This window comes from Zootoca vivipara, chromosome 2, assembly GCF_963506605.1.
Source record: "Zootoca vivipara chromosome 2, rZooViv1.1, whole genome shotgun sequence".
NCBI lineage: Eukaryota > Metazoa > Chordata > Lepidosauria > Squamata > Lacertidae > Zootoca > Zootoca vivipara.
Window position 1 is genome coordinate 82,806,705 of NC_083277.1, and position 26,037 is coordinate 82,832,741.

The 26,037-nt window shown below is 42.6% G+C and overlaps 1 protein-coding gene across 5 annotated transcripts in view; it reads left to right on the forward strand.

The window, feature by feature from the left end:
• The first annotated feature begins 6,110 nt into the window (after positions 1–6,110).
• The window catches only part of EVI5L (ecotropic viral integration site 5 like), a 49,409-nt gene continuing 29,482 nt past the window's right edge, over positions 6,111–26,037 (forward strand). For 3 of the 5 annotated variants that reach the window (XM_060271757.1, XM_035104856.2, XM_035104854.2), the window contains exons 1-5: positions 6,112–6,390; positions 20,642–20,867; positions 22,445–22,634; positions 23,383–23,607; positions 25,438–25,512. In XM_060271757.1, the coding sequence (XP_060127740.1) occupies positions 20,686–20,867; positions 22,445–22,634; positions 23,383–23,607; positions 25,438–25,512 (672 nt within the window). In that variant the 5' untranslated portion in view covers positions 6,112–6,390; positions 20,642–20,685. Of the gene's footprint in view, positions 6,391–20,641; positions 20,868–22,444; positions 22,635–23,382; positions 23,608–25,437; positions 25,513–26,037 lie in introns of all 5 variants that reach the window. The other 2 variants (XM_035104850.2, XM_035104853.2) reach the window with 1 other exon arrangement.

Sequence of the window (26,037 nt, forward strand, 5' to 3'; positions counted from 1 at the left end):
ACCAGCCCCCTGCTGAAAAAGTTTGCTGACCCCTCCTCTTAACAGAAGAGGGCAGTGAGATTAAATTTAAAGATGTAGCAGAAAGCTTGATGAGTTGGTTACAATATTATCAACTTAATGAATTATTTAAGTTTGACAAAGGTTGGATTTTATGAGCCAAACCTCTCAGTCAGAAAGAGACCTACTGGGTGATAATGCTGAAGTGATGTCAAAAATGAATAAGATGCTACTAGGATGGCAGACAAAAGATGAACAAATCAAATCATCCATGATACACTGGACAATGGATATAGGACATAAAATTGAAATGGCAGCATGGGAAAGCTTGTGGAATGTAGATTTACAGTTTAAGGCGTGTTATGGGATAGAAGAGAATTTTATGAAAATGATTTCTAGATGGTACCTAACACCTACAGTAGTAAACTAGCAAAAATGTATAAATCAGAATCCAATAGTTGCTGGAAGTGTAAAGAAAAAGAAGGCACCTTTTCCATATGTGGTGGTTTTGTAAAAAGGCTAAACCTTATGTCTTCTTGAGCATATGTTCAAGGTCCACTAGTCCTGCTTAAAATGCAATCCTAACACACTTACTTGGGAACAAGCCCCACTAAATTCAATAGGATTTACTTCTGAGGAGACATGGTTAGGTTTGCACTGTATGTTACGATTTGAAGAGAGTTGATTTATAAATGTCTAGGGGTTATCCGAGAGCCAATGTGATAGCCTAACTGAGGGAAATCTTCTCAAATAAAGAATATTATAATTTGGTAAAAAGACAATTAGATGTAGTTAGGAAAGTAATTTTTATGATTCTGGCTAACAACATGTCACTCATCATTTGTCACGGTTCCACAGTGACTAGAAGTCGCTGGAAAAGAAAGTGCACCACCTAGAGGCTAACAATTATAGCTGTTTCTGTGATATGCCTGTGTGCCTGTTTTTCATTTGCACCAGCGATCATAGCCCCTCCCCAATTCCTTGACCAATTATTGGTATTCTGGGTGGCAATCGTGACAAAGCACACTGCTGTTCCCGATGACTGTACTTCTGCAGGCGTGACTCCACTGGCCAGCAGAGACATTGTCATTGGCTGGTGCTACGTAACTAAAAGCTTCTGCATCTACTTGTCTTTACTATATGCTCCTCCAGATGGCCTATTTATTGAGCATTCATCCTGAATTGCATTGTGAGGTGTTTACAAGTCTTCCTGTTAATAATTTGCTCATTCCACACTTTTCAATGTGTTTCACTCCCGAACTGCAAAAAGTATGCTTCATTTTAAAAAGGGGTTTGTTGTGCTAGGGCAGGTGTGAGGAACCTTCAGCTCTCTAGATGTCACTGAATTAAAATGCCCATCAGCACCAGCAAGCTTGGCCCTTGGCAAGGGGTGATGGGAATGATAGTTCAGTAACATCTGGAGGGCTGAGGTTTCCCCATACCTGTGTTAAAGAGTCATAACATTTTAATCCATTTTAATTGCAAAAACATAGGTAAAGGTAAAGGGACCCCTGACCATTAGGTCCAGTCGTGACCGACTCTGGGGTTGCGCGCTCATCTCGCATTAATGGCCGAGGGAGCCGGCGTATAGCTTCCAGGTCATGTGGCCAGCATGACAAAGCTGCTTCTGGCAAACCAGAGCAGCACATGGAAACACCGTTTACCTTCCCGCTGTAGCGGTTCCTATTTATCTACTTGCATTTTGACGTGCTTTCGAACTGAAGTTTCCCCAATAAGCACTTCAATCGTTCCTGAAAAATAAAAAGTGTAAAAAGGTAAAGGACCCCCTGGACGGTTAAGTCCATTCAAAGGCAACTATGGAGTGCAGCGCTCATCCTGCTTCAGGCCGAGGGAGCTGGTGTTTGTCCACAGACAGCTTTCCTAGACATGTGGCTAGCATGACTAAACCACTTGTGGCACAACAGAACATCATGGCGCACGGAAATGCTGTTTACCTTCCCACCGCAGCGGTACCTATTTATCTACTTGCACTGGCATGCTTTCGAACTGCTAGATGGGCAGAAGCTGGGACAGAGCAACAGGAGCTCACCCCGTTGCGGGGATTCAAACCACTGACCTTCCAATCAGCAAACCTAAGATGCTCAGTGGTTTAGACTACAGTGCCACCTGGATCCCTCCTACCTCTTGAAGAATACTAGCAGTCTAGAGGCACATGGTAGATTTTATTGTGTGAAAATAGCTACAACTGTTGCCAGTATCTACTATAAAGTATTACAATGTTTGCATCCCATAAAACGCAGCAATACTCGTTGCCTTCCACACCCCACACTCTTAGCAAGCATAACAAATGTCCAAATTGGTTTTGGAATCAGAAAATTTAATCAGAAATACTGGGTTTTATTGGTGCTGATTTGAATTGTCTTTTAGGAAGGGGGTTTAAGAAAAATTAATACTAGCAGTATAGCTCCCTTCACCTGCCCAAATGGCTTTACATATATGGGGATGTTTCATATTTATCAATCGAGAACTATGAGCCCCCCTTTTGGCCATCCTTGTCATTCCCGGAGTTTCACCTTGTTCAATGAGTTCACCAAAAGAGTCACGCTGACTTGGTGGACTTGGGAGTGCTGAGAAAGACACTGAGAGGAAGAGACTGATTGGGGTGAAGTGAGAAACAAAGCCAAGCCAGCCATGCCATTCCTCCTCCCTCCCCCGCTTACTTCTGAGCTAGTTGCCAGATATTTTTCAGAATGCAAAATTCAGAATTTGGGGCTGGGTGCCAGAATATTTGAGCATAAATCAGCACCTTCATTTTCACATAGTGTGCATGCTTGGATGCTGTAGCCCACGCATTTGCACTAAAGAGCCAAGTTTGTTGAGCTCAGTCCCAGCTCCTGACCATTTCATACACTGCCGCAGAAGATACAGCAGGGTGTGTGCCTGTGCTTCCTTCCATGGACATCCCCAATGTTTCTGTTGAGGCTAGGGAGGCAGGGTGGGTAGCAGCAAAACAATGCATCACTTTGGTGGCGGCAGCAGCAGCAGCAGCAGCAGCAGCAGCTACAGAGAATTTTATTATCCCCAATTCCTTGTGCAATTCCTTCATCAAGCACTAGAACAGGAATCCCCAAACTTCGACCCTCCAGATGTTTTGGACTACAATTCCCATCTTCCCTGACCACTGGTCCTGTTAGCTAGGGATCATGGGAGTTGTAGGTCAAAACATCTGGAGGGCCACAGTTTGGGGATGCCTGCACTAGAATCTTAAGGTTGGGGTCAGCTAGCACCAGCCATCAGAGCTAAAATAAAGCTTTTACTATCAACTCTGTCCCCGACTCACCCACATATCAGAATCTTTGAAATAAAAATTTGGCAGTAGGGGCTCGCCTACATTAGTAAAAAAACAACAACAAAAACGTGTTTTAAATGCGTTCTAAACATGCAACACCAGATGGTGCTGTAGAGCACAAAACTTTTCTATGCGATTTTACATAGGGTTTTTTCTTTTGATATAATGATTTATGAGTATTTTGTAGCAACCCCCCCCCCCGTGTGTAGATCCAGCCTAGGTTTACAGCAGCAAGAATAGGAGTCATAGCTTAGAGGCACAGCACATGATTTGATGCAGAAGACCCAAGGTTTCATCCTTAGCACCCCCGGTTAAAAGAATTGGGTAACAGATGAGGCTTGATACCCTAGAGCAGGCACCCCCAAACTTTGGCCCTCCAGATGTTTTGGACTACAATTCCCATCTTCCCCGGCCACTGGTCCTGTTAGCTAGGGATCATGGGAGTTGTAGGCCAAAACATCTGGAGGGCCGCAGTTTGGGGACGCCTGCTCTAGAAAATCTGCTTAAGGCATTGAAGAGCCATTGCCAATCATAAGTACATAAGAAGCTCCCTGCTGGACCAGGCCAAAGGCCTATCTAATCCAGCATCCTGTTCTCACAGTGGTCAACCAAATGCCCATGAGAAGGAGCAAGTCGTTCTTCTTCTTCTTCTTCACGTCAACTTTTTAGAGATTCAAAAACTGTGGTTATATCATGTCTTTTCAGTCTTCTTTTCTGTAATCTGTACTTGCTAATCTAATTTCTCTTCTGTTCTTAACCATCTTTATGGCTTTCCTCAATTTTGTATCCTTCTTAAAAATGATGGCCAAAAAGGGACATAGTATTACAGCTGGTACTTAATCAGTACAGAGCGGCAGAGGACTGTTTCCCTCGTTGCCTGGCATACGGTTCTCTTCATACCACCCCAGATGGCATTTGTCTTCTTTTTTGCGACAGCCTCTCACTGCTGACTCATATTCACATTGCAATTTACTATAACTGCAGTGTTTTGCTGCTTGCTTTTAAGCTTTGTTAGCTTTATTCTTCTTGTTGTAATTTACTACATCCCTAACAGTCCGTTGTTATTATCATTTTGAAACTTAATCACATCCGGTCACAAATCTTCTGAGTTTTGTATCCTGTATATTCTCCTTGCAGCCCATTAGAGTCAATGAGATGATGATGTAGATTAGTCAGGGTTCTATGTGCTCCCAGAAAATGATAGCAGTTCCAGTCACACAGCCCCAAGCATCCATGGCGATATTGCATACTTGCACCAATCACAGCATAATGCCTCCAGATGATAATATTATTTAAAACTATATACTGTACCAACTATATGGGGTTTGTCAACGGGTCAGTATAGATGGACTCTCCACCCCATCACTTCTGACAAAAGACTGATATTGATTCATTGGAAAAATAAAACTATCCCCCCCTTGATCAATTGATAGAAGACTTGACAACTCTTGCAACACAGAGAAATCAAACATCGTGCTCTGACACACACACACACACACATACTCTCTCTCTCTCTAGCTTATTGCTTTTCCTCTGGTTCACATCATGGCCCAAAAAACTCTACTTCAAACTCTTTGTCTTTCTAACTATCTCTGAGTTGAGGGTGGGCTGTCTAGCACAGAGCCCCCTTTCCTTTGTTCTCTGAATGACTCATCACCCAGGCAATCATCTCAACACAGAAAGCTAGCCTGGGTTATCTTAACATTTGCTGGATCCAGGGGTTCAGAAAGCTAGTCTGTCTTATATTTTAACCCTTGCTGGGTTAGAAGGGCTTCAACTCTCCCCCACCCCCGCCCAAACTCATAACACTATATTGTGGACAGTGACCATTATGGCTTGGAGCTGATGTCCAAAACATCTGGAAGGCATCATGTTGCTACCCACAAACAAGCAGAGCACCTGGCTGGTTTGCATACAAAAGGTCCCAGGTGCAATTCCTGGCATTTCGAGGTAGGAGTAGACAATTGCTGAGCTATATTGACCAACAGCCTGAATCGAGGTAAGGCGGCTTCCTTATATTCCCCCTCTCTCCCTGCCCATCACTGGGTGCAAATCGCCGTTTTGCACCCAGGGACCTATTTAATCAGTATCGCCTAGGGAAACCTGAAAAAAGCTTCATCCTAACTCATTTGAATGAAAAACTTTGGGCGTGCCGTTACTTGTCGTGCTACTGCAATCATCTACTGGTAACGTTTAGAAACGGAGGCTCGTGGCTGCGGGCTGGATTATGGGGGCGAGGGCTAGGGGTGGTGGCGGCGGCGGCGAAGGAGACTAAGCCAAGGTTCTTGTTGCATCCATCGCAGCCCTTTCCCTCCATCATTCTAGACGTCGACCGTGCGAAGGGATAACGCGGAGCTGCCCTTGTTAAACCTCATTGGCTGCTGGTTTTGTCACTCAGGTAGATCCCCCGCCAGCGCTCCTAACCACCTCTTAATTCACACGGTCCTGCTATTGGCCGTCAGAGAGCGATGCAGGTTCTTCGCCGTCCATATATATAGATATACAGTAGATATATAGTGCATCCAGCCTCCCCGCCCCTTCCAGGGCTTCCTTCCTCTCTCGCCGCCCGCTGCTACGGCCGCAGCCTGATCCCTGATCGCTCTATGAGCAGCAGCTGCTGAAGAGGGGCGGGCAGGCGAGCGAGAGAGCAGCGAGAGCAGGATCCGGTTCCCTGGCGAAACCCGGCTTTCCATTGGATAACGCGCCCGGGTAGGCGGGTGCCGAGCGCGGGGCGCCCAGTGCAGAATTGGCCAGCCATAGGGAAAAGGGGGTGGAGTCGCCTTGCCAGTCAGTCTGCCCGTCCGTCCATCCCTGGATCTGGGCTGCCGCGGGAGGAGGAGGAGGCGGGAGGCGGCTGTGGCGACCGCTCCGCTGGCTCCTCCCTCGCCGCCGCCGCCGCCGCCCGCAGCAGCTCCTCCATGGCCCCTGCGGCTCCCGGCGTGGTTGCCTCTACGCTGCTGCATGTCCTGCTGCTAGACGGGGAGGCGGCGGCCGTCGAGGCCGGGCCTGGAGGCTCAGGACCCCCGCCTCCCTGAGCAGGAGGAGAAGGAGCCGCAATGGCCCTGGCAATGCCGGCCCCGCAGGTAGGAGGGCCGGGGCGCTTCCCTGGCAGCAGCCCCTCGGGAGACCCCCTTCTCCTGCTAGGAGGCCTGGGCATCTTCTCGCCCAAGAGCGCAAAGCACCGTCTATGGGAGGACGGGCGGGGGCTCTGCGCCCCCCCACTCTCCTCCTCATTCCCGCCCCCTCCCTCCGCCGCCGCTGACCCGGTAGTTTGTTTTCTGTCTCCTTCCTCCCATGTAATGCAGGCGAAGTCTCCTCCCTCCTTATTCGAGGGCTTTTCCATGCAGAGGGGTCTAAGGGGGTCTCGCTCTTCTGTTCCCCCTCCCCTCCTTGCGCCCTATAGCAGGGCCTGAGATGCCTTAGCTGTGTTGGAGCACTTGGCCTAAATGTCTCGGAACACTTGAATTTTCTCGGGTTGCAGTGACAGCCTTTTTGTCTACAGGCTCTGGGCAAGCCATGAAATGAGAAGGGTAGGTGCATACTGTCTCCTTGCCCCCTGTTGCCAAGGGGGAAGAAGAGGGTTTTCCCAGGGGCTGTGGTTGGGGAGGGAATATATTTACAGTACTTTCCAAACCCCGAAGGTGTGTCCTCCACTGTGCTTACACCCTGAAGTAGTGACTTATCCTTCTCTGTGGACTGCCAACCAAGGAGTGGTTTGCTCTTCCTTTCCCTTAGGCACAACAACAATTGCCATTTATCACCCACTTTGAATGTACAAAGTGTTGTGCAACCCTTCCTATTTCCACAATGAACTCATTGCTGCTGGCCTTTTTAGACAGGTACTGAGGCTGAACTTGCTAAGTAAGGTACCTAGTATGTTTGCAGCTGATCAGTGGCTTGAACCAAGGTCTGTGGACAAGATAGATCTCCTTTGCTTTCTTAATTGTTTTCTGGCCCAACCAGGTCTTGTCACCTCCCAAGAGAAATGAAACGGCTCAGGGACATGGATGCTCTGTGTGCAGCCCCCATTGCTTGCTTCCTTTTCTGCCAACCTTTGTGGTCAGTGAAGAGAGACAGTACCTTCCCTGCCCAAGAACTAGAGCTGCTTCCATCTTCTGTCCTACAAAGTTCTTAGTGATAAAAATGCTGATTGGCAGGCTTCCTTAAGGGAGGGTGTATCTTTTTAGAAACTGCAAGGTTAAAGAAAACCGCAATCTAGTCTGGCAACCCCAGTGACTCTTTTTCTCTGCTGGATAAGGACTTTGTGTTGCCCGTTTTAGAATGGCATTAGCTGCTTACGATTCCCAGTAATGTGCCACCTTTACTCTTTCCGCCATTTCCATCAAATTCTATCTCTGTATGAATGATGATTTGTAGGTTGGTTTCTGGGGACTTTGACATTTTCAAGGTCTTAATTAAATTTACCCAGGATGTGGGCTGTCATTGCCCAGTTGTTAACAGTGGGCAGCTTTTATAGGATAGAAAACAACCAATGGCACTTTGTCCATCTTGATACAGTTTTTCTATGATTTACTGCCAACTGCTTTTTGTTGGAAGATTACCACATATGTTTGGCTTTGGTATTAATGCCTGTTATTTATTTAATAGTGTAATTTATTTGACCAAAATGGCGAGCATTGTGAATATAAGCTTTTGTTTTTGCTCTTTGCTGTAGCTGTATTGTTTTGAGTTTGGGAAAGCAAATAACCAAGCTGAACATCAGGGTTGTAGATATTTGAAATTGTACTTTTGGTATCCAGGGCCTCGCTGTCTTTGCATTAATCGGATCCTAAAGAAAGTACTGCTGTTCTACTTGCCTGCATACCATCAAGTACCAGTGGGAAGCTTTCTTAATAGTATTAGGCATTTGTTTTTAGCTGTAGTTGGAAGTCCAGTGTTACAGCTTAAACAATGGGGGAACTGTTTCCAAACAGTGTCTCTCAAATGAAGCAAGAATGAATGTATGCATGGGTGCAAACTGCTGCTGCGGCTTGCCTTGGGAGGGTGTGTGTGTGTGTGTGTGTCTCTGTACTGAGAGGAAGAGGTCCAAATTGCCAATCATTAAGTACCTGTTGGCTATATCTCTTCAGAAGCTCTATCAGTGAGACCCTCTTGGATACTAATGTGGTGTTTAAAAAGTTGTTTTCCTTGCTGATACTGGCTCATGAATTGCTTCTTTGGTATAGAATGTCTTAGCCAAGGAAAATAGAAATGATAAGAATGTCTTGTCTGAGTTAGTTTTAACATGTGGTGGTAAGTAGATGTTGCTTGCTAAGCTTAAGAGTGAATGGATGTTTGGAATTTAAGCCCTCGGGTGCCCTTAAGATTTAATATTTAACCTCTTCAGTCTTGATGTCAGCAATTTGGTGTTGTCACAGCTGAAACAGAAAAGAGTGGTTTCTCTCTAAAATACAATGTACTTGGGATCCAAGAGCCTTTTAGAAACTAAGAGCTGGTTCAAATATAATTTTGACATTCACAGGGTATTTGGTTCTAGAAAGAAAGTGGGTTGCTAACCTTCCCACCTTATCGTTGGTTACAATGATTATCAGTCTACTTATTCAAAGCATATTTGTCCTGTTTGTTAGCACTTACAGGTATATTGAATTGGCATGGGGAAGAAGTAACAGAGTTCCAGAAAGTTGGGGTAGGTGGCAGTTCACTATTAACACTAAGCCAAACCGTGGTTGTGCTCACAGCTGTACTGCACTAGCAGAACTACAGGATGAGCAAAGTGATCGCAATTCTTCTTGAGAATCCACAGATTTGCTCATTCACACGAGGCCATGGTTTTAGTGTAGTTTTATATGCACATGAGGTCACTGGGTTGGGACCAGACTTGGTCATCACTTAAGTCCCATAAATATCAGTGGATCTACTTGAACCCAATGATTGTCTGGATCCAGCCCATTGTCCCTCAGCGAGGAAATCTATTGCTTTGTTGATATAGTTCATTTTTCTTTCTGTTTGGGCAACAATACTTTATTTTTCTTGCCCATATGCTATGCCTTGTGTTTTGTACTTTGCATCACAACTGTTTGAAGTCTGAATGGTCTAAAAACGTCTACTGGTGAAGAAATCGCTTCCATCTTGGGTTATAACCTATTGCCATCCAAAAAGCAGCTTGAAATGAAAAAGTAATGTACTTGAAACTCTTACAAATGATCAAGAGGGTAAGAATTGATTTTTCATTAACTTTATTTGTTTAGGAGGATATCGTGTATGATAGGGAAACATTGTCAAAAACATTTTTGACTCTGTACAACTAAAGACACAACCTGGTGTCGCAGTTTATATTAAAAGATTATGTGCCACAGAATAAATAATAATAAACTACTGTTTAATGTTCAAAGTGGGTCATTGTCCAGATAGGCGTTTTAAAGCTCCCATACCTGTACTCTGTTTTCAAGTGGAGAGCTAGCATTATTACATGGGCACGTCCTTGTAGGCTTCTGCCGCTGTATGATATAGTGAGCCATGTACAATATGTTTCACTGCTACCTATCATCTGAAGACTTGGCTGTAAGAGGCGACTGCATGCAGATGAAAAGCATGCCTTTGTTTCAGTCCTAGCAGCTTTATCCCTTCTTTTCTCTTGCTTGCACGACATGTGCACGAGCATTAAACTTAAAAAATAATAAAAAATAAATAATGGTGTTCCTGTGATATTAGAAACTTATGCCTTGTTCTGACTCAGACCATTGGTCCATGTAGTTCAGTATTGTTAACACTGACTGGCAGCGACTCTCAAGAATTACTGGCAGTGAACTTACCCAGTCCATGCTGGGGAATGAACTTGGGACCTTCTGCAGGCAAAGCATGTGCTTTGCCCCTGAGCCACAGTGTTTCTTCTTGGTACATGACATCAGATCAGCCTACCATTTTTTACAATGTGGAGAATCCCCACCTACTTGGCCTCTTTCTGGTTACAGTGACTGGACCTTAAGACTAATGAGTAATTTGTATTGAGCATAGCTCACCACCGCATGGTTGACTTTCAAAATGTGGCTTGTGTTATGAGTTTGTGAGCTGCAGTCTCACTGTATATTGGAGAACTCAGAGTGGTTACCATGGCAAATAAGGCAGCTTAGGATGACTTTTACCCTTAGATCAGAAAAGGGTTGATGTTATAATCCATTTCTCTCTTTTCTTCCTTTTCCCTCAGGGCAGTTCACAGCATAAAAATACACAAAATACATAATATATACAAGAACAAAAAAACACAAATAAACACCTAACCTCCCCTCCCACAAACCCATTTAAAAGGACATAGAATGTTAATCAGCCCAAGGCATGGTTGAAGAGGAACCTTTCTGCCTGGCACCTATAGAGGCACCAGGTGAGCCTCCCTGGGGAGAGCTTTCCATACACGGGGGGCCACTACAGAAAAGGCCCCTACATAAAAGGGTGTAGCCACCCTCCAGTCCAGACCTCTCTTGGAGAAGGCACACGAAGAAGGGCCTCAGATGATGAACGCAGAGTCTGGGTTGGTTTATAAGGGGAGAAGCAGCCCTTGAAGAATTGCGGTCCTGAGCCATTTAAGGCTTAATAGTTCAAAACCAGCACTTTGAATTGCACCCAGAAACTCATTGGCAGCCAGTGCAGTCAGGCCAGGATTAGTGTAATATGCTCAAACCCTCTTTCCCCAGTGTGCAACCTAGTTGCTGAATTCTGCATCAGCTGAAGTTTCCAAAGCATCTTCAGAGGAAGCCCCATGTATAACCATTGTAGTAAACATAAACAAATAAAAGCAATATTTCTTAATCAAACAATAAAAGTACAAAAAAGAATCAAAACTATATAAAATACCAAAACCACACCATGCAATTCCGTCACATTAGATATATGTTTGGAATGTCCATCAACCTGGTGGCAAGAAACAGAAAACACATTGATCAAGTATTGGTGGCAATACTTGCCTTGCATCCCCTATTTGTTCTTTCGATGAAATCTGTTCGTACTTTACTGTAGCATTGATAAAAGTCTGCCGGATTTAACAGGCTCACTACCCACACATACCTTTCCATTTTTGCCAAGAAAGACAAAAGTCAAGAGCCCCACTTGTGTAAATCTTCCCTGCATGGTTGACTGCAGGCTGCTGCTGATTATTCGCCTCAGGAAGCTAGAGTTGTGTCTAGCCATAAACCTGTTACAGTGTGAAGCAATGTCACGGAGGTGTATAAGGAGTATTTGGTCCACTGGCAAAATCTGTATCCAAAGGCTTTGGGGAGAAGATCTAGAGGGATAGTCATGATAGTTTGTGCAATAGCAGGTCACCTTAAAGTTTTTGTTGGCCAGAGCCCACATACCGGGGGGGGGGGGAGTCATACAATGGGTGATGTTGAAACTATGGATTGGGTGCTCTGTGCAATGGGTTTCTTGCATAGTGGAGGGAACTAAGAACCCTTAATATATTTCTAGTGCAAGGGTGTGAAACCTGTGGCCTTGCAGATCTGTGTGGATTCCCTTCAGCTTTAGACAGCATGACTAATAGTAGTTGGAGATGATCGGAGTTGTAGTCCAGCAATATCTGCAGGGCCTCAGGTTTTTTTAAGCACATCTGTAGAGACAGATCAATATAAGTTTGTTCCAAGTTTTTAAGGTAATTATGTCAAATGGATTTTCATTTGCCCACATTCAACTTGCCTTTGAGGCTAATTTTGGACTAAAAGTTCAATTCTTGTGGCCCCTTCAATTAGTATATTTTGAAGCTTTCAGAAAGCAATTTGAGCAATTCATTGGCTGTTGCATTTATTTATTTATTTATTTATGCATGCCTCGCCCATCCGGCTGGGTTTCCCCAGCCACTCTGGGTGGTTCCCAATCAAATATTAAAAATACAATACAGCATTAAACATGAAAAACTTCCCTAAACAGGGCTGCTGTTTAAATAAGATTACAAAAGCGAATAACTCACAGGTATGCAAATCTCTGTGTTAGGTCATGGTCCTAGGCTGAACCTGTCTTAACTTTGTCCTTCGTATAGCACCTAGCTTGAAATACCGGTAGATGCTTGACTACTGCTGCTGTTCTAGTAAACGCTTCCTTTTCCTGGTTGCTTGGAGGCACTTCTTACACTTGGGTAACCAGGCAAGTAGCTATTTACAAGCCTGCTGTAAGAATAGCTTCAGTTATTTTGTGATGCATCCTTTTATGATGCATCTTTCACATTGTAGCCACTACTGCATTTTGAAACCATAAACAATAGCAAAAATAACCTGGACTTCGTTGCGTTCCATATTTTATAAATGAGGTATCATTTAATTTCAAGTTAAAGCTTTGGGAAATATTACCACTGAAGCTTTTAATTTCAGGCCTAACAGGAAACAACTTTGCAAATATTGCTTTGTGGGGGCGTGGGGGGGAGTTTCATAGTTATCTTTATACTCTGAAGTCTGTGGATTTTGGTATGTGTAGCCCTCTCTGTCATACATAGCAAGTGCACTGCAAACCATCTATTCCTGGCATCACAATCGCAGTGCCTAGTCCTTTGTGCACTAACAAGGATCCAGAGACACTTATTCCCAGCTAAATTAACTGGCGCTTAGCCTTGAAGTAGCACTTTACTATAAAGCTACCACTTTCAACATGTTGCATAAATGGAAGCGAGAAAACACATACTAAAGATGCTGCCTTATGTCTAATACATAAATATGCATTGAGTATTTTTATCTGGAGGCTAGCTGAAGCATCTAAGCCACAAAGGGTGATGTGATGAATGACAGCTGCTGCCTTTTCACAGCCTTCTCACAAAACAATTTTCCCTTGCCAGGCTCAGTGTTTACGTATGGCCACAACCCAACCCCTGATGCCTTATCTCCCCAGAGGGTGCTTCCATGTACAGCCATCCGTTTGGAAATGTAGGAATGTCATGCAGTTTCTTGTGAATAGTATAGCCTGCAGTGTTGGTGGCAACATCTGTGTGGACCTCATCTTTCATGTACAAATGGCTGGTTTGTAGTCTCAGATTGGAGGGAATGTATCTTAACTAGATACTGTTATTAGGAAAAAGTTGAAGTGGCCAATAACTTAATTCAGGATCAATAGCTGGTACTTTTGCCTAGAGTTACTTTCCCCACCCCCCAGATGAAAAGGTATTTGTAAACAGTATCTACCATAATCGATCTTGACTGAGGGTTCAGTGATGGGGATTTTGGTTCACACCCTCAGATGTTAGCATTTGATATGTAGCTCAAGATGCGGTAGCTTCTTTGGTCTCAAAGGTTGACAAAAAAGCAAAAATGCCTTAATTTGTGGGTGAAGTTGAAAGCTTCTAATGGGGACTCTGTACATGCCCTGAATTCCCTTCTTCTCACGGCTAAGAGCTTATTTAAATCAACTGAACCATTAGAAGGTTTGGAAAGTATTACTACGGAAGCTTTCGATTTCAGGCCTAACTTGAAGCAACTTTGCATTGATTACTTAGAGCACTTGCAGGGAGGCCCGGGATATTGTTAAGATATTTGCTGCTTTTTGCTTCATGATCTTCTGACCTGATCGGTGGGGAATTCTTAATTGAATGCTGCTGTTTAATTTTTATATATTATTCGATTCCCCCCCACACACCATCAGGATTTGTGTGGAGGAGGTTGTAAACAGCCTTTGCTGGTTTAGAAAACGTAATACTGAATGCTGGAATTAACTCTTCTGCAATCGTACAAGCAGGATATGAAAGGAACCTAAATTAGAGGATGAAAGTGTCAGTGATGGGAAGCCATTAGGGCTGCAGTTTCTCTCTAGGCAATAGCTTGAACACAAAAGGGTTAAAACTGTGTAGGAGGAGTGGAGTTCACTCAAGCTGTGCCCCAGGGTCCGTTCAGGGGTGGTTCTCAGACCTTTTCATGTGGAGTGCAAAGGTCTAAAGGGGGTTTCTATATTCTTTGGGCTTGGAAGCCTCTGTGTACAGTTGAAAACCGTGCCTTATTATCAGGGCTCTAATTGCACAGAGGTTTCTTACTGCAATCAACAGAACACACTTGGCCACTTTCAGATCTTTGCGCTAAATATGTGAAGGTCTGAAAGGAATTGACCCATGGGAGTGGAAGGAGATAGTGACCAAGCAGGATTTAATTCCTCATGCATTAGAATTCAATCCTGCTTTCTGCAAGGATCAGCTGTGGCTTTCCAGGCAGATCTCCACCTGCCCCACACCTGATGTCATATAGGTGTTCGATGAGGGGCAGAGGTTTGTATTTTGGTCACAGGCTAAATGGGGAGGCTAGGCAGTGCCAAATCTGTGCCATGGGCTGGATGTGTCCCCAACCCTGCTTTAAATCAAAACTTGAAATTGGAAATGAGAAATTAAATAGAGAAAGGAAGAAATAAAATAAGAAAACACACACTATTAAGAAGGGTAAGAATACATATGCAGCGTATCTTAAAACCCAATAAGCGTGGTATGTTACGCCGGAAAAAATAGCTAAAATCTATAAGGTAGGGGATGGTAAATGCTGAAAATGTGAAAAGAAAATTGGGAACTTTTATCATTGCTGGTGGACATGCCCTGAGGTAGCCAACTATTGGAACAAAATTTATGAAAAGATGAAAAAATTGTTGAGATGTACGTTCGAAAAAAGCCCCGAGATATTTTTGTTAAGTCTTATCCCTTCTAATATACCAAAAGATAGAGTGAAGATTATGTTATATGCTTGTGCTGCAGCTAGGATCTTATTGGCAATGAGATGGAAAGGAGACGCAATACCCACAATTCAGGATTGGCAGGGAAAATTAATTGAATACTTGAAGATGGCGAAATTGACAGCTATAATTAGAGATGTACCCAGGCAGAGAATCATGCAAAAATGGAGATATGTACAGGATTATTTGGAGAAAGAGAATCTAGAATGCAATTTAGTGATGTGCTTAGAATAACTAAATAAATTTCAAGAGGAGAATTCGATATAAAGTTTTGTTTGAATTGTTAAAATTTGCTAGAATTTGTATGGAAGTAAGTGATACAGCAACGGAATAATTAATGTTTTTAGGGACGCGTTTCGCAAATAATAGGAAGAGTATTTTTTTAAATAAACCTTTTTACTTTTTTTTTCTTTCTCTTTTCTTCCTTTTCCTTCTTTTTTCCTCTCCCCTTATAATTATTAAAGTGAACACATAAGCTCTTATCGAGCTTATGTAGCAAAGAGTTGATTCATGATTTAATATGTAATTCTTTTGTGTTAACTGATTCTTATTTTTTCGAATTTTTAATGTTTTTTCTCTTATTGTGTATTTGATTTTGTATTTCTTTTTGAATTACTTGAATAAAGATCTATTTTAAAAATTTTTTAAAAAAGCTTGCCACTTGTTAAATGAAAAAATGGTTTAAAAAATCTGATGAAGATGTCAAAGGGAGTTCATAGCTCATCTGAAAGTCCCAAATGTCTTCTGCTGATTTTGAATGTCTGCATTGCTGAATGTTTTTTCTTGTACTTTTACATAATATTTACTGTATTGTCTAAAGTTACAGGAACTACCGTAACTCAGTAAAACAGTATGTGTGTTGGCAAGCATGGGCTATGAAAATTTACAAATACCATTCTTGTACATGTCAAAGCAACTCTAGGGTAGGCAAGTACTCTAGGGTAGGCAAGTACTACATACTTTTAATTCAAACTTTGCCAGCTTAGGGGTCTCCAAATGTTTTGGACGGCAACTTCCATTAACTCTTGCCATAACTGCTGAGCTAGCTGGGGTTAATGGGAATTGTAGTCCAACGCATCTGGAGGACACCAGGTTGGTGAAGGCCGTGTTAACTGACAGAGTAAACCCACACCAAATTAGCAACTGCCCACTGTAAAAAAGGAAAAAAGTTTGGGGTTTATTCTAATTTCTTCCCGCCCCATCATAGAAGGAAGTAGCACACCATTCACTCTCATTTCATAAGCAAAAGAAAGTGTTAAAGGAAAGAAGAAGTGGGGAAATAAAATGAATTAAGATAGATACTGGAATGAGAAATAATAAAGAAGAAAAGAAAGAAAGATATGGGAAGGTTAGGAAAACGAGAGAGAGAGATGGAAAAAGATACAGGCTGAGCAAGAAAAAAAGGAGATGCATTAAAAATGGGGAGGTGTGGGGATGCTTCCCCACTCTTTTTATTTGGGATTGAGATAATCTTCCTTTCCTAACCTATAACTGAGTAATGAGACTTTCTTCCCCTCAGGAAGCGTAACAGTGGCTGAGTCCCGTACCCCCCCCCCCCCCCGGTTATAATTATTTAAACCTCCTATTTATATTTACGGTACTGTTAATGGTATATTAGAGATCAACCAAGGCTCTTCACAAAATGGCTGCTCAAAAACTGCACAGTTGTTCATTATAATAAGAGGTTCATTTATTAATGTACAAAATCAGGTTTTGAGGACATAGGTAATAATATACCCAACTGTGTATATTGGTCTGGAGGCCTTGAGCCTCTTGGCCTAACCATTTCAGCCTGTAAACCCTTGACTGAGGCCTTGTCTTAGGCTGGGAGTGTCTCTGAATTGGTTGAGAGATCTGACAGAACAGAACTTTCAGGGGATATATATATATATTTTGGGGGGGACCAAGTTGTCTTAGAATTAATGGACTCTGCAGTTCCCTGAATTCCCCTCTTCTAATGGCTCAGTTGATTAATTGTGCATTTATTGCAGATGTTTGAAAAATTATTGTCCATTTTCTGTGGCTATACTTTTAAAATGGAGAGAAATGAGTAGGATGAAAAAGAGGTGCAGAACTTTTGGCATGTATGGTGAATGAACCTGTGACCTTTAGTGTTATTAGCGCCACAGTCTAGCCCAGGCATGGAGAACCTGTGGCATTCCAGATAATAAATAAATAAATAAATAAATAAATTATAGTAATTTATTATCTATACCCCGCCCATCTGGCTGGGTTTCCCCAGCCACTCTGGGCGGCTTCCCACAGAAAAATAAAATAAAACATTAAACATTAAAAGCATCCCTAAACAGGGCTGCCTTCAGATGTCTTCTAAAAATCTGGTAGCTGTTTTTCTCTTTGACATCTGTTGCATAGCTGCCAAGTTATCCCTTTTTTTAAGGGATTTTCCCTTATGCTGAATAGGCTTCCTCGCGAGAAAAGGGAAAACTTGGCAGCTATGCTGTTGGGAGGGCGTTCCACAGGGCTGGCGCCACTACCAAGAAGGCCCTCTGCCTGGTTCCCTGCAACTTGGCTTCTCGCAACGAGGGAACCGCCAGAAGGCCCTCGGCGCTGGACCTCAGTGTCTGGGCAGAACGATGGGGGTGGAGACGCTCCTTCAGGTATACTGGACCGAGGCCATTTAGGGCGTTAAATGTAGCTGGACTGCAACTTCCACCATCCCTCACTGTTGGGCATGTTGGCTGGGACTGCTGGGAGTCAGAGTCTGGAGGGCCACAGTGTCTCAGAGTCCTCATCCCTGTTCTAACCAGGCCTGTCTTCCCCCCACCCTCCTCCCAGAGACCCTTCCAGCTTCTGTTGCTGGAACTGTTGACAGGTATCACAGGTTTCGACTGAACAGTTGCCATGATATACCTTGGCACCACTCACAGGTTAAAATAAGCAGCAAAACTGATTAAACCTAAAACTCTAGATGTATGGTGCACTACTGCTAGGGCACAGTAGATAATATACTTGTCCCTTGACTTAATAATAGTAATAATAAAAGATTTCCCAAAAGATGCAGTACAAATGGAGAAATCAAGTCCAACAACAGCAAACCCTAGGAGGGGAAGAACTGGCAATACCTACTTAAATTACTTGTCAACCTTGAGACTCCTACAAATTGGTATGGACCATCCTCAAATCTACCTTTCCTGCGCTGCTAAGTTTCTTGTATAACTATCAATTAAGCTATTCTCTAAGCAGCAGCACCTACTCCCCCATCCCTGGATATCAGGTTATAATGGAGAAATGCTGTACATGTGTCTTACCCTTAACATAGGGCTGCAACTATGGCCCTATTCAAGCCTCAATCACATCCTCTTTAGCTGTGCCCCATCCTACTCCTTTCTTGCAAATTTCCGAGTTCTCTGACCATTTTAGGTGCCCTTTTCTCTTCATTTTCTAGCTCTGCAATATCTTTCTTGACATGGAATCGCTAGAACTGTCCCTTGCATTCCAAACAAGGCTGCTCCATAGATTGTATAAAGGCATTAGAGTACCGAGAGGAGTATTTTCAATCTCTTTCCTTAATAATCTCCCTAGCATGGATTTTTCGCATAGGATGCTATATTGATTTCATTATGTTGTGCACCATGATCCCAATAGTGAGTTGCACAATATATCCTAGCTGTTGCTCTGCTTCAGTACAACTACCTCTTCAATGTATGTGAGAGGTTGGAGCTTATTTTGTACCACTTTATATCTGTATCGCTCACGCTTAACTTACACTGAATCTCATTTCATTTGTGATTTTTGCTGCCTGCCCACGCAGTTTAGAGAGCAGCTAAACAGAACACATCTAGAAATCTATGTACAGTGGTACCTCTGTTTTCGAACACCTCTGTAGTCAAACCCAGAAGTGCTTGCCTCGGTTTTCGAACGCGCCTTGGAAATTGAACAGGAAATGCAGCTTCCGTTCTGAGTTTTCCGTATTGAGGCTTGCGTTTTGAGGCTTCTGTTTTTGAATGTTTCAGAACTCAAACGGACTTCCTGAATGGATTATGTTCAAAAACCGAGGTACCACTGTAGGTGCAAAAGAAATTACAGGGACACCTGGCAAATTTACAATAAGAGATCACATGTTTTTGATAGTACTTGGTCCCCTGCAGCCTTGCAAACCCATTCTCCTTCACATTCATTGGGCTTTGGGGCATGAGATCTAAATAGAAAGTGAGTAGCTGACATGGTAGGGAAATAAATTATGTGACAAAGCCTGGAAACAGGATTATTTTTATTTCTCTGGTAGATCAGACATTGGTCTGATAAAGACCCAGGCGGAATAATCACAAACTGCAATTACGCTTGGGCCACAGATAATGTTGCCACAATGTCAGGCGAGCATTTGCTCTGTCCAATACTTGCTCAGCCCAGGATTGGTGGTGGGGGAGAGCCAGGAGAACAGGACGAAGAGGCATCTAAAAACACTGCAAAAAAAGGGCAGCTCCATTATCCTTGGCAACACAGCAGCTGCCTACAAATCTTGGGATAGGATTGAGTCAACACCACATCACTGCCCAGAAGTGGAGTGAGCCAGAATACATTGCAACACAAACAGCTGTGGCATAGCAGCCCATCATTCATTTGATCCCCAGTGGCACAAGTGGCAAGACATGGCTCCTTAAGAGAGATACCTGGCTGCCCTGCAGGAAAGCGTCTGAGACACCAAACACCATAATCATTCCACCTTCAGGACCCAGTTGGCTTCCTCATGGCACCCCGCCTGGTGGTGTGGTGGGATTTTATGGTATTATCTGGCATTCTATGAGGGCAGGAGGACTTCTGCCAAATTCCGAGGCCCCTCAGGTGGCCTAACTCCACTTTAGGATTGCACCATTAATGCAGCCTGTTGAAAAAAGCAGTGTCTTTGGCTGCAGTCCTCACCTCATTTACCTGAGAATTACTTGAAATCAGTAGGACTTACTTCAAGTAGACATGGTTAGTCATGAGACTTGGTAATATTATGGGGGAACATAGTGAGTTGACTTCTGAGTCCTTCTGATGTCAGTGTTGCACTTCTTCGTGACATGATTAGAAATATTTAAAAAATGCCAGCCAGGATTTTCAAGCAGATTAGTAAGAATACAAAGAGTTGAATGAGTAAATTTATTTTGGAATTACCTTTAAAGAATTTTAAATTCAGCAGAAAAAGCAATTTAATGAAGGCCTGTAAGCTCTGAACCACAGCACAGTTAACTAAAGGAAGGTAGTGTGGCCTTTTTTCATTTCAAAAAATATTTGGAAGCTTTTTCTCAGCAGAGACTTAACCTTACAGCTGAATTATTTGTGAGCTTAGAAGTAAAGTGTTGCCTACTATTGACAGAGACGTCTGTTGTGTTTTAGCAGCCTAAAAGAGATAAGAGAATACAAAATGGCCAAATCGATAAAACATTAACCTAGTTCACAGATAACAGTTCTCCTACATCTTTGAAAAGTTCATCTCTTGAACTACCACCTAAAGTTAAAAATTCAATCATCATCTCCTCGTAGAGCTGGAAATTAATAATCTCTGTACTCTTCTTGAAGTACCCAGTTTTTATTACAATGGCCTGTTATGTAGAGCTTTAACCACATCCAACCAAATGCCTCTGAACAGTGTAAAACTAGACCTATAAAAGTCGTTCTTCATATTGACATCAGTCTATATAAGCAAAAAGGGACTGTTGCTCTGAAAAATGTGGTTTCCCCCCTTCCTTTCAGGTGATACTTTGACCTTCCTGAAACTGTTTCTGAATACTTTTTGAATGGACATCCCCGCTACTCTCAAACTGCCTGAGATGGCAAGTCCGGCGATCAGCCCAGACTCTTCTTCCCATGAAGGACTCTCCTCCGTCAACTCCATGCCTGCATGCTCCCCCACGTCTGATTCCGAGAATCTGAGCCCAGATGAGTTGGAGCTATTGGCAAAGCTTGAAGAACAAAACAGGTAAGCTGAGTGAAGTGGGCTGAACTTGGATATAGTATGCACACACACTGGGTTGGTTTAAAAAGTTATCAATGTGAGTATTAAAGCTGAGAAACAAATCCTGGGATGCTGTACATAAATGCATATTTTTAAATGCTTTCTTGAGTATAAAGCCCATACAGTGTATAGTGTACACAGTATAGCTTGATGCTACCAAATGGGAGATACTCTTGGACCTTGATAAATGCAGTTGTCACCTTTTTCTGTTCATTCAATCATTGCTATTACTGAATGAATAACGTGAGCCATACTATACAGGGAAGTTAATCTGTACATTCTCAAGTGTTGCATATGCCATCATTCCCTGCCATCATTCCCTTTTTCCCTTTGACAGGTTACTTTAGCCTAGGGATCAGCCTAGTTCTGGTCACATAGAACCCTCTATCAGTCCCCACCTGTCCTGTTCCTGCATACAAGTTTTTTAAAAAGAAATCTGCACAAAACTTTCTTTCTTTCTGCAACCTACATTTTTGTGGTTCTTTCTGCAACCTACATTTTAGTGGTAGCTCTATGGTAGCTTCCTTTTACTGAATGCCCTGCTTGGTTTCTAAATGGCCATGTGGTGGCATCCGAACATCAAATGATCGTGACAGCCAGAGAACCTGTAATGGAAAGTAGCAAATGTTGAATTGAACAGGCAAAGATTTCTTGGTAACTTGTGTTTGGCTGTTTCTTTGGAATACTTATCTCTTTGACCAGCTCTTTGACCAGCTCTTTTCCTAATCTAAAAGCTGTTTTGTTCACCTGACTGTTTTTTATCATGGCTGCTTCACTTGGGATTGAGAATTAGTAAAGTAGAAAACCGAGAACAACTTGTTGATGAGTAAGCATAAGTCCTTTATAGCTGCCTGAGGAATCAAATTCTGCTGAGCTGTGTATAATGAACAAGGTTTTCTTAATATTTTTAGGAATTATCTTGCCCTTCGTGTTTCTAAATCTATTTTAAAAACGGTGATGTGATTTTGGCTAAAGGCTTCAGGAGCTTACCAAGTTGATGGGTAGAATAATCTAGTAGGGGATTTCATTGAAAATGGTTTGTGAAAGTAACAGAATTCAATTTGTCTTAATTCTCTGGTCTTGCATTTGAATATAAATTATACCTTTATTTAAAATAGAAATTGGGTGAAGCCGAGATGTACCATAGACACTGAGAGGTTTTCTTATCATTCTTGACTCTTACTGCCTGAGATCTTAATCGTTAAATTGGGCTCTGTTGAGGAATGTGCTGTTGAGGAATACAGAGGTGTTACAGACTCCATCAGCAGACAAACTTTGCCGTGTTTCATGTGATATGCTTGTAGTTATTTTACCTTTGGAGATGCTTTTTATGTTGCTAGAAGGGCTGGCATGTCAAAAAGCTTGTGTGCAAAAGCATTTCAACTTAGTTCAACTGGAAGCTCTGTGCCATACCAAGTATAACTGAGGAGTCCTACTTACGTTGTAACTTAGCTAGATGTTGACGCACCTGCATAGCTCTAAAGGTCTAACCTGATTGTCGGACTGGTAGCGATGCTACTAACAGGCTGTCATCTTTCCAGGCTTCTGGAAGCAGATTCCAAATCCTTGCGCTCCATGAATGGCTCGCGAAGGAATAGTGGGTCCTCTTTGGTCTCGAGCTCTTCTGCCTCATCCAACTTGAGCCATCTTGAGGAGGATACCTGGATCTTGTGGGGGAGGATTGTAAATGAATGGGAAGAATGGCGGAAAAAGAAGGAAAAACTGCTCAAGGTGAGGGAGTCTGCTCTGGTAATGGGCAGTACCCATGACAGTGCATGAATATTCCTCCTTCTCTCACAAGAAGTACAGTATTGTAAAAACAAGAAGTGATATGTGCTTTAGCCTTTTATTGGTTGGCTTGTGACAATTGCTTTTAATGTTCATACAATGTTGTCTCATTTGTAAGTAATGCAGCTAATGAATACTTTTAATTATAATAACACAAGTGTGATTGCATGAACTCTCTAATCCTTTTCACAATTGTACACACTTACATCAGAATTGTGGGCTAATGTGTAAGTAATGATGTGCCTGTGGTTGTTTTAGGGGAGCAGAATTTATCAGAGACAAGGTATTGGAGGGAAGGAAAGTTTTATTTATACAATGCTACCGATGTACATAGAAATTTGCAAATAATGCATTAAAAATCATGGTGCAATCAGTTTATAGTTACAAACAGAGAACTAGATAGTAAACAGAAATTCTCTGTCACTTGAATTATAGTTACAGTTTTGAAAACTTAATTTTTTTTTCATGTACTCCCTTCTCTCCTACCAAGCTGACTTTTTCCAATATGCTGTGATCATGAGGTAATTGCTTTGTGTCCAGCGTCCTCCTTAGTTTATACCAAAGGTTTAAAATATGTAGCCTCCTTATGGTATATTGAGCAGAACTGTAGGCAGGATTTGGGCTTGGGAGTCCTACTTCACAAATGTCACTTGGGGTTTCACATACTTTGTTTTTCTCTCCCCCCCCCCAGGAGCTCATAAGGAAAGGAATTCCCCACCACTTCCGAGCCATTGTTTGGCAACTTCTGTGCAGTGCCACTGACATGCCAGTGAAGAATCAGTATTCAGAGTTGTTAAAAATGTCTTCTCCTTGTGAAAAGCTGATCAGGAGGGATATTGCCCGGACATACCCAGAGCACGAGTTCTTTAAGGGACAGGACAGTCTGGGCCAAGAGGTCCTCTTCAATGTTATGAAGGCAAGTAGGAATCTCCCTAATAAAATTGCTCTAGAAATCAACAGTGCTTGATGCTCCAAAAGTCTGATCCTTTGTTATTCAGGCATTTCATGAATTGAACTTTACAAAGTGGCTTAACCTGCACATCAAAGGAAGACTTCTAGCTGCCTAGAGTTTGGGTATTAGCATTCATAATTCATGAGACAAAATGTGTGGTATCTATGCACTACTTTCATCTGCTCTGTAAAATCTTGGTACCATAATGCATGCTAATTTCACTGCCCCTTGAATTACATGGGCCTTGTCACAGCTGAGGTTCTGAATCCCTGGATACAGCTTTATATTAGGGTACTTGAATCATTCTTCTTTTTATATCTAGAAATTGTCCTGAGACAGCCTTGATAAGTATTGATGCTCCTTTAGCTCTCAGTATGATGAAATATACCAGCCATGGATAGTTTCTAAAGGAGTTGCTTGACTTCCACAGTTGGGAATGGGGTGTTTATTGCTTTGCAGACTTTTTTAATGCCATTTTTTTGTAGTAAATAATTTTATGGCTTGGGGCTAACCTCAATCTGCTGAACAGCCGTAGGTTCTGTCTAGCAGAAAACACACTGTGATATCCAATTGTTTGTGTCCAGACTTTGGGAAATTAAAACTTCAATACAATTTAAAAATTTCAACTACTGTACGGTACTTAATAAAGCCATGAATAAAAGTGTGGTGGTAAAGAGAACCAACCTCTAGCAGGATATGCATTGGGGGAAGCAGGAATTAAGAAAGCCATTTGACAAAGCACACACACACCACAGACCACCCCATCTTTAGAACCCAGGCCTTTGCAAATTACAGAAAACTTAGGAAGGGCTGTCACTGTGCCAGACATGGGAGAGAAGTCCCTTGCACTCCACTGAGTCCTCTACACATGCAGAGAACTTGAGGGTATCTGTCTTGTAGGCAGTCCCTTTTGTTCTCTTCCCAATTTTTGATGTTTGGTGTGAAGTGACTCGTGTTTCTTTTGGTACGCCGGTCACTGATGACCACACATAATTAACTGCCAGAGGCAAATTTTTGTAGACTTCTCAGGGGAATATAAGATGTAGCTAATCCTGAGATGGAGGTGCTTCTGCACGTTGCTCTTTGATGTAACTACACTATGCCATTGGGATAGCTTAGCTATGTGTTCCTCCTTCCCAGTTGGCTTTGTAGTTGACACAAGGATTGCAGCTGAACCACAGTCTGGAAAGACAAATGCTTAACTTGCTGTATAAAGAGGAAGAGTTGGACAGATGCTGAAGCTAAGCCAATTCAATAAATTCCCAACTTCCCAGGAAGAAATGCAGAGGGCACATCCTGAGTACCTTGGAAGAAGGGAAATTCCCAGCCAGGAGCTTCAGCTAATTTTTTTTTAAGTGTTCTCTGTGTTGTGGGGAACAAAGCACTGTTCTTAAGTACTTAAAGGTAGACATCTCTTCATTTAGTTCCTTTTTTTCAAAACAACAACAATTATTTGAATTTGAATTGTATTAAGGTCTTCATTTGTAGCATTCTTGCAGAAACATTTGTAGAAATATTTTCTGTCATTCTCCTGGTGTGTACTGTATTAAGCAGTGACTTGAATGACATGGTCTGGATACTTCCCAGTTCCCCTCCCTTTCCCACTGCTGATAATTGAAACTTTCCAGCATGAAGAGAATTCTGTGTGTGGTTGAACAAGTGTGTCAAAACTCTGCCTCATAGTTGTGTGTTTTAATTGTGCTTCAAATCCCTTTGGGCATTTGGTGGTTGTGTTTTGAGCTCTAGGTGTGCTAATCTGGACCAGCTATTGCTTAAAGTTTGCTTTTCTTTCAGGCTTACTCTCTAGTAGACCGTGAGGTTGGGTACTGCCAAGGCAGTGCGTTCATCGTTGGACTGCTCTTGATGCAGGTTTGTGCAACATAGGAGTAGATGTCTGGCCTAAACCCAAGTGTTCATCTTTACTTGGGATACTTGGGAACTTATGGAACAGTTCAGTACCTTGCAAAATATTAAAATAGGTTATAAATCTAGTTGCTTGCACCTTAGCGTTGGTCAATGTCAAATACAAATTCTAACTGGGTTTGACTACCTTATTAAAGTAGCTGCTTTAGTAGAAGAAAACATTCTCCTATAGGACCCTACTTTATTAAAGCTTTTGATACTGTACTTCCAAATGGTTTCAACTAGACAGCCGTTCCCAACCTTGGGTCTCCACATATTGTTGAGCTACAACTCCTATCATCCATGGCCATTGGCCATGGTGTCTGTGGATGATGGGGTTTCTAATCCAACAGCATCTGGGGAGCCAGGGTTGGAAAAGGCTGAGCTAGAAGCACGCCTAGAAAATCTTCAGGCACCTATATTAATGCTAGTACCTAGGAATTTCAAAATCCATTGTAGGGTAAGTTCTACAAACATGTTGTTGTTGTTTTT